Source organism: Typopeltis vanoorti, unplaced genomic scaffold (genome assembly GCF_054136105.1).
Source record: "Typopeltis vanoorti isolate ZY-2024b unplaced genomic scaffold, IOZ_Tvanoo_1.0 HiC_scaffold_1079, whole genome shotgun sequence".
NCBI lineage: Eukaryota > Metazoa > Arthropoda > Arachnida > Uropygi > Thelyphonidae > Typopeltis > Typopeltis vanoorti.
In genome coordinates this window covers 1-8,908 of record NW_028327906.1, presented here as the reverse complement: position 1 = coordinate 8,908, position 8,908 = coordinate 1, and the positions used below count along the sequence as shown (strand labels likewise).

The 8,908-nt window shown below is 38.5% G+C and overlaps 1 protein-coding gene across 1 annotated transcript; it reads left to right on the top strand.

Moving 5' to 3' along the window:
* Positions 1 to 816: 816 nt before the first annotated feature.
* LOC150092239 (uncharacterized) lies at positions 817 to 7,972 on the top strand (the record flags this gene model as incomplete). The annotated part of the gene is made up of 3 exons (XM_090415188.1): positions 817 to 970; positions 4,590 to 4,732; positions 7,831 to 7,972. Coding segments are annotated over exons 1-3 (365 nt in total), but the record flags the coding sequence as incomplete, so codon positions are not given.
* Positions 7,973 to 8,908: the final 936 nt, after the last annotated feature.

Genomic DNA, 8,908 nt, shown 5'->3' with positions numbered 1-8,908 from the left:
AGAAAAACCAGAAGTTTTTGCAAGGGCTTTGAATTTAAATGAATCAACAATTCGAACAATCAAACAAAATGAACATGAAATCCGAGAAAGTGTTTATTGCTGGGTCAACGATACGCGCAAAGTGCGTTGCTCGTGTACGCGATATTCTAATGGAAAAATGGAGAAATCTCTAATGATTTCGATAGAAGATTGCACCTCAAAAGAAAATTCCTATGGATCGAAATATTATTAAACAAAAAAGTCTCAAAGTTTATAAACATTTATAGCGCAGACCAGGTGTTCAATGCGGATGAATCCGGGTTATATTGGAAAAAGTGCAAAAAAGCACCTGTATTTCGAAAAATGAAAGATCAGCTCCTCGATTCAAAGTTTCGAAAGATAGAATTACTCTACTGTTTTGTAGTAATGCATGACAAAACTATGTTTATTAACCGATCCTCAAATCCTCGTGCTATGAAAGATTAAAATATGCACTATTTTATTTTGCCTAAAACATTTATGCATTACGTGCAATGAAGTTTATGTACAATTTGTAATTTTTATACTTTGTATTTGTTTCATAGTTTATGTTTTCTTAACTTACATGAATTACCTGAATTAAATAAAATTATATTTTTTGTTGGATATGTCCAACAAAAAGAAACGATTTCGGAACATCACCCTACTTTTTCTATGTGATCTGAGACGCGCATAACGCGATTTATATAACGCGGCATTTCTGCAGAACCTAACATTCGCGTTATATGAGGGTTGCCTGTATGACCAAAATATCAAATCAAGTTCTGTTCTTATGAAGGAATGTTCATGATTTGCTAATCGCTCTCTTTCTCCTCACAGGATCATCTTCGAACTTGCAAAACGAGTGTTCAACAGAAGACTTCCAATCTTGCATGAGCACCCTCGAATCGGTTGCTCAAAGTGAAGAATTGGCTTTGGCAACCACACTCTCCGAGCTCGAACAGGTGTGCGAGTAAGTTTAATTCAGAGTTACTTTTAATTAAACAGCACCCTTCGTATACGGAAAGGGTTCAGTGAAGCCGAAACAAAACCTTTTAATTTCGAATCATTGTAGCATTGAACATTATGAAGTTATTTGGGGCGATTTTTCAATCTTCAATTGGGGAAGGAGGGAATGCAAATTGAGAATATTTGAACAAGAATACGAAACCGATGTTCAATCATGCAGTATTGTATACCTTTGATCCCCCCCCATCTGTATTGTAAACAATTGATGTATTAAACAAGGTGTGTTGGAGAGATCAAAGGCACGAATTAGTTAGGTTATTATAAAATATCAAGGAAAGACTCATTAAAATTCTGTTCTATCTTAAAGGATTGCATTAAGCAATCATTCAAGCACGATTGTCGACCCCCTTAATTTTTGGCTGCAACGCAATTGCGAGTATGAGATGCTTCCCGTCTTTGAAAGGAATCTGTTATAGAAGCTTGAAGAGGAAGGTTCGAGTGGTTGTTCTTCAGCAAGACAAGCAAACCCTACAGAGGTACGAGTCACACAGCCTCAGTTCGCTCAGCTGCTATTCCAACCAATCCAATATATAAGTATAACACACACACAATCTACTAATAATTGTCCGGACGCCCCTGTTATTTGAAGTTACGGAACATTCCAGGTTTGTTAATAACATAAAAACCCGTGTACAGATAAAAGGAAGCGGTATTTCATCGTAGCAGTTGAATACAGGTGGTATAGCAACATGACATGAACTCAGTGACTTCGAGAGAGATGTCAACGTGGGCTGTCACATGGGTGGCCTGTCCATATGTGCCATTGCCACTCAAACGGACCATCCAAAATCAAGGTCGGCGATGTGATCAACAATGGAGATGTTCTGGCATCACTAGTGCAGGAAAACACCGAGGGCGGAGGGCCGAAAATGACTGAACGTGGCATGCAAAAACGCAACAATCGGCACAGACCATCCGTGATGAGTTTCATAGTGTCGGTAACACCATAGTGAGCACTAATGCTGTACGAAAAGAACTCCATTTAGTGGGTTTCCAGGGAAGAGCAGGGGCACACAAGGCGGCTCGGTGCAAAGAGTGTGTGAACTGGACAATTGACCAGTTCACACACAAAAAACAGTACTCTGGAGCGATAAATCAAGATTCACCTGCCTCCATACCCTGACATAAGAATGGCAGGGTATGGAGGCAGCTTGGTGAACGTTTGTTACCACAATAAAGTTTGGTGGAGGAGTAATGGTGTGGGGTGCATTCAGCCTGGTTTGGAGTGGGGCCGTTGGTCGTTGTCCGTGGTTCCACGAAGGCAGCTCAGTACCTTGATATTCTGGATAATCTGGTGCTGCCTACACTGGAGTTTTATGAAACGGACCCGTGTTACAATCAAGACTACAATGCCTCATGCCACAAAGCGGCAGATGTTATGGAATGCTATGAAGAGGTAGGTGTTAAACGACTGCTCTGACCTCTGAACAATCCTGACCTCAACTCCATCGAACACCTGTGGGACGAATTGGAGCGGCGACCGAGGTCCAGAGCAGTACGTCCTCGATCTGTCGCTGAACTTAGTGCCGCTTTGATGGAGGAATGGAGACAAATTCCTCTTTATGTCTGCTGCACACTGGTGAAAAGCCTCCCTCAAAGGGTGCAGGAGGTCATCAAAGCCAAAGGTGGATATACCCGATATTAGGGTTCGTCCGCTGGTATCAATTAAAAATGGCTAAATTTTCGGACGATTATTGGTAGCTGTGTGTGGAAGAGAAAAAAATCCTTAGCTAACTGATGACATTAATGCATATACTATAGGTTTATAAATAAATCTTTCGTGTGGGTGGGGGTATCTAGCCCTACATTATGGGAAGGTGAATATGCAGCCCAACTTCAACCTTTGAGATCTCCATTGGTGTACTACTGCTCACTGCTAAAAATTAAATGTCCAAACTAGTCTAGGTAGTGATCCTTCCCATAATGCCTTGCAGTGTACAAGTCGCGAATTGAGTGTGATGCGCATTTATGGACTGGAAGAATGTGGTCTGCCTCGGTATACAAGAAGCCTGGTTGGGAAGTTTTTCGGAAATTGTCCCAAGGTTACAAAAACCTCACTTCCCTAAACTGCTCATTTCGTTTTAAGTGTAATACGATTTCTTAAACTCCTGACAACCGCAGTTCTTCACACCGATAGAGAACTGGGTCATTTTATTTTGTCTGCATGATTAGAGTGGTCAGCGATGTCTGAACCATGAAATTAAATTTGTAATAACAATTGTGCTGACTTGCATCGACTAGAAATGTAAATTCCAAGATCGATATAAATAACCGCCGTGATTTCCTAACGAGGAAATCAAGATTGACAACACTTGAAAGGATATTTTGTAATTTAGAGCAGTCTTTTTTAACTTCCGAACTTGTTGAGGAAACCACATTTTATTCACTTCGAGATTCCATCGATGATTGTCTAGCATTTCGTATGCAAGGTTGCAAAAGGCGTAGCAGCATACAAAGCCTTCATCGTTACGTGGAAACAAAGCCTGCTTTTGCTTGTTATTAGTTTGGGAGTGAAATGGAATAGCACGTGAAGGGGAGGAAACTTAAATTCGTCCTTTATCGCTTTCTGTTTCAAAGAGAAATAAAAGGACAATTCCTTGGTCCGAAGAAATCAGTTCCAGGCAACTGTGCGCTGTAGCAATGAGACAGTTTAGTTTTCTTCAAGATGAGAAATCCTTCACGTTAGTCGAATTCAGTATCGTTTTCGTTTCCGCCATGAAATGGAATCAGCCTGCGGTCATGAATGTTCGTGAATAACTTTGTGTGAAATGAATTTCTCCGCGTTCTATAAGACTCCAATCGTTATGCTTATTTGCAGCCTGAAGTGGATCTGAAAAGTTTTTGAAATCTGAAAATCTCGGAGCAGAATATCTTGCGTTACAAATCGTTAAATCACAATAATAAAATCAAGAGTTTTTTTCCCTTCTTATTTATTTACCATTTTTACTGGAAGCATATCTTTTGTTAATTGTGATTTGCTTAAGACAAACCAAAATTACCCTAATAATAAACGAAGAGATGCAACCAGTCTCGTGGGAGGTGCTGCCTGCAAATGCAAGGACTTTTGAAATCGCCCAGTAGATCAAAGTCCGATATCAAAAGGCTTTGGATTGCAATCCGTTTCTGCATTTGTAGGTAGTCTTGCTTTTGAAAATACAAGTGGGTTTCTATGAGTAAAAAATGCAACAGAATGGATGCTAAAATGTACGGTTTCGAACTCGACCAATTACATGAAGATTGTATTATCATTCATATTATGTGTATGTGATTATTTATCGCCCCCATGTTTGCACTCTTAACAAATCCGTTATTCTGAATAATGGTAAACACAGTTTCATTGTACGAACTAAACGAGTATGAAATATGGCATGATTCTTTTTTATGCTGTACAACACTCAGGATAACTATTAATATCTTTATGCACTTTTTCCAGTGAAAACATTCCCAAAATAGCCTAAAGTAAAACCACATGACATTCGGGTGTGGTTTCGCTCTGTGAAATTCAATCCTTTGAATGTATTTAAACAAGTGCGTCTTAGAAAGTGTCCTGTTTCGTTTCGCAGGAAACTGCAAGAAGGTGTACGCTGTCTGGAACACCACACTGTCAACTGCTTCAGTAATGCTCAAAGAAGGGTGTTCGACTCCGTCGTGTCGGAATCTAGAAAGGTCATCCAGGACTTGTGTCTACCGGGAGAACTACAGAACAGTAGGTGATAGCATTTTATATGAACTATTCGAAATACGTTGTTTTTAATAAAAGATGCACAAACTTCATTCACTCATCCTTTTAAACGTACAACATTTTTATTTCATCTAAATGCATGCACTACCGCCCCCTATCTCTTCACTGGTTGGCTAGTGGGAATGATGCCTTCAATTTATCAAAATCGATTTCGGTTTATTTTAACTAACATAGTAATCCAAATTTCTATGAGTTTACTAGCAAATTTATTTTTTCTAATTAGCAATTTGGACGATTATAGCCTAAATCTAAATTACCTTGCTTAAAAAAAAAAAAAATCGTTTTGTAAGTCTCATAAATCATATTAAGTCGTTCTAATGACGTTTCTGATATGGACTGCACATTTTCTGTCTCCATGAGAGAGAGAGTTGGGATGCTGACATTCGGTATAGTTGATAAAATCTAAAGCATTTTGGTTATTGAGTGGCAATTTCATAATACCGAAGTAAGGTTATAACAAGAGACTTTCATGTCTTCTAATGAGTAACCAACCGATTATGAGAAATTCAAGAACAGTCTTCTTGCTATACCGACGGACGAAAGACTGTTATAAGTTCGATTTTAGTTGCCAACCGGAGGAACTTTTTCTAGAGTTTTTTTTCAGTCAGTTCCCGATCTTGTTTCTCCTCCCTCGTAAAATCGGATTTTAATCCCACAATTCACAAATTTACCACTAGAACTCGAACTATCAGAAGGAGATATGTAATTGATAAGGTTCAGGACCGAAGATGGCGGCATTTGTGTGTTCTACCTTCTCACCTGACAAATAAACTTGCCAAGAACTTTTGGCTTAGCCATCATTGATAAAGGGTGGACCAGTTGCCCATTTGTTTTTGTTTTTTAAAGTAAGGGATAAAAGAGTTCTTCCTGCCGATCTCTTTTATCCATAAAAACTCTACTGGCAAACTCAACATTTGATTGAAAAGATGTGATAAAGGTTCCTCACGTCATTGGGATTCAAACCCGGGTCTACATTATATAAAAATATATTAATATCTGTAAATGAGGAAAAAAAAGAAAAAACAATTGCTATGACATAATCAGCAGTTTTAAAATTATTTCCATCTCTAAGTGAAGTGATATTCTTTCCGCGTGCAGATGCAAGGGGAAGTGCAGCATGTTCTTAAAAGAATCTCTTGAATGAAGTTGTCATTAATGTTGTCGTAATGGTCGCAAAAGAATTTTCTGTGTCCCCACCCCCAGAAAAAAAAAAAACTACCTGTTTGAGAACATATATTGTTGCAGGCACCCATCTTCACCCCCTGAATGGTTCTAGAGCACATACTCGTATCGAAAATGTTAATTGGACTTCATTAAAAGGGCTGTACGATCTGCTTCTTGCATTATTATTATTTACTTTGAATATTGTTGTATGCTTACTGAACGTTTAATCATTGCTTTTGTAACTTGCGGCTTCTGTCTTCGAGGACTGTTTGAACACTGCGTTTCACTGTTCTTGAGATCTAATTAATGGCTTCCAGACATTACTTAAAAATTAATCGTTTGTGAACGAATGCCGGTAGTAGATTCTTTAATATGACGTGAAAGGGAGTTTTCTTCAAAAAATGGTATACGAAGACGTGATTTGTGTTTGAATACTGAAGAAAAAGTTCCGATTTTGAGTCTCATTTGTATGGCGTGCAAAATCGGCTGAGATGTTCCTTACATCAAAACTAGGGTTTGAGCAGTTTTGTGATGTACCTTACATTCTAAGGTAAAGCACAAGAATAAGAAATTCTGTAAACACAGTAAATCCCTTCGATAAACATCTTTTGGAGATATCAAACGAGGTTGCTGACGGTTTAGATGGTCTTGAAGGCAACCCTGATATTATTTCTGACCAGGACAGCGATTTTGGTGGAGAGATTGCGGTATGGGGTTGGAAACGGGGTTTCTGATTAATGTTGGGATTCAGCTGCTAAGAATACTGATTAGAAAACAGTATTCTCCTGAGAGTGCGCCAAGAATTCTCTCCCTTAACGACTAGCAGGCTGAACAGAATTTAAGTTTTCTTTCTGTCGTCTTGTGAAATGGACACTTCTTGTTTTTTTTTTTTCAGGGTGTGATATTTTTCTGATGGAAGGTGATGAGATGAAGAAAGGGTTCCATTGGAGGTTGGGGGGGGGTTGAAAATGTTCAGTAAAATTCCTTTTCTTGCTGTTTTTGATATCAAGAAATGTGGGGTGTTCAGCTTCATTCCCTAATTGTAATGAGCATTGCATTTTTGAATGGAAGGAGCTGATAGAATCTAAAACGCTATTTAAATGTGAAACACCACGTCTTCAGATAATAAGAATGTTATCAACTGATATGTTCCTAGTGGTAGTATGGGGTTGTCTAAAGAAAAATACTTCTTAGTGATGCTCACCAAAAAATTTCAGAGGATTTCCAAGAACTATTATCCGCAAATGGCACTTTCCTGCTACCAAACAAAAATTTCAATTATTACCGGAATCGAAGATTGGAAGCCATTCGTAAGAATAATTTCCCAATTCTTCAGTTATCTCCATGCACATACATGAATAGTGCATGCCACAAATGAGAACCAAAATAACGCATATCATTCAACGGTACTCGACAGATGCATGTGTTAGAGAAAAAATGTGTAAAGATCGCTCCCACCCCTTTTTTTTTTGCTCCTCCCAAATCAACGTCAAAGGAACACCCCACACTTTCCACTTCACAGTGCAAAGGTTATCACCGTTGCATTGCAGTCTGTGGTTTGATAAGCTGGTGCTACGGACTTTCAGCGATGCATAACTTGGGATGTTTCTCACTCGCGCTGAGATTATTTTTAGTAAGATATATGTATAACAACTTAATGTCTCTTATTTGACATATTTCCTTGTGGGAGGGTTTTTCCATTATGGAAATCTGGAAAGAGAACACGAGCAATTAAATGACCCTCATAGCTTGAGTGGTTTCGTCTGCAATCCCAACCAAAACAAAAATTTCTCCTACAAAACTTAGCCCCCTCCCCATAAATGTTTAATTTTCTATTCAGAAAATATATTATTAAACGGAATATTAAAAAGTTTAAATGTTTATTTTTATTCATTCAGATTATCTCCGGTACGCTCCCTGTTTTAAAAACATTTCCAAAGACGAAACCAAATGTGCTACTCAGTACAAAGAAATGGTGATGTTGAGCGAAGTAGGCGATGATACCGAAGATGTGGACGATGGCCTTAGAAAAACCTGCTGGTAAGTCAAATTAACCTTCTTACAAGAATAAAATGTATTTTTAATGTATTTCTGCTTATTGTAGGCCTTAGCAAAGTTGATTTAAAATTGACAAATCAGTGACATAAGCCGAATAATAAATAAAAACAGCTTAAGAATTGAAAGCCGTAAATAAAATTTCGTGAAGTTATCAATTTCGAGCGTAAAAAACGTGGTGGTTGTCGAAACTGCATTAATGCTTTAAATACCGTCATCAGTCACCTTTCCCCACCCTCCCATTTCACGTGCACTTAATTTTTTGTAGTGCACCTGTTTTCTTTCTTCGATATTTTTTCTTTGATTTATTTTTGCATTTACGACAGTCGAAAATATCGTATTAGCATCTCCCTGCTTAGAGGAGGGTAACACATCGTCGATTTCTCATCACCCCCAATACGATCAAGATTTTCTTTCTGAACCGTAGAAAGTTTTATCCCGCCCCCCTTAGTTAGAAATTTGTTCTTGTTTTTACTTCTACTCAAATAATCTGCTACCACCCAGGAAAGGCAATTTTGAAACCTATAGTACATCTCGTAACGTGGGTGGGCCAAGGATATTTTTAATTTATTTTTTACATATTCCGGAAACACTTTTTTAGGGACCAAGCATGAAGCTTTTTCAAATCAATTGAGAACCCAATAAGCAAATCAGTGGTCCCACATCAGCCAATGAAATTCATCCCCTACCTAATCGCAAACATCAATGCTTGCAGGGAGGGTGGGGGGAGAATTCGAACATGCAGTCTGTTGATTGGAGTGAGGGTACGCTAACCTCTCGGCAAGTGAAGCAGCTTCCCGATGAAGTTACATGTACATGGAAGCAGATGTCCACATTTGCGATCAGAAACGTGCAATTTCCAATCATCCACAAGTCTTATAATAAAAAAATAATAGTACACGTGACTAACCTACATCAACT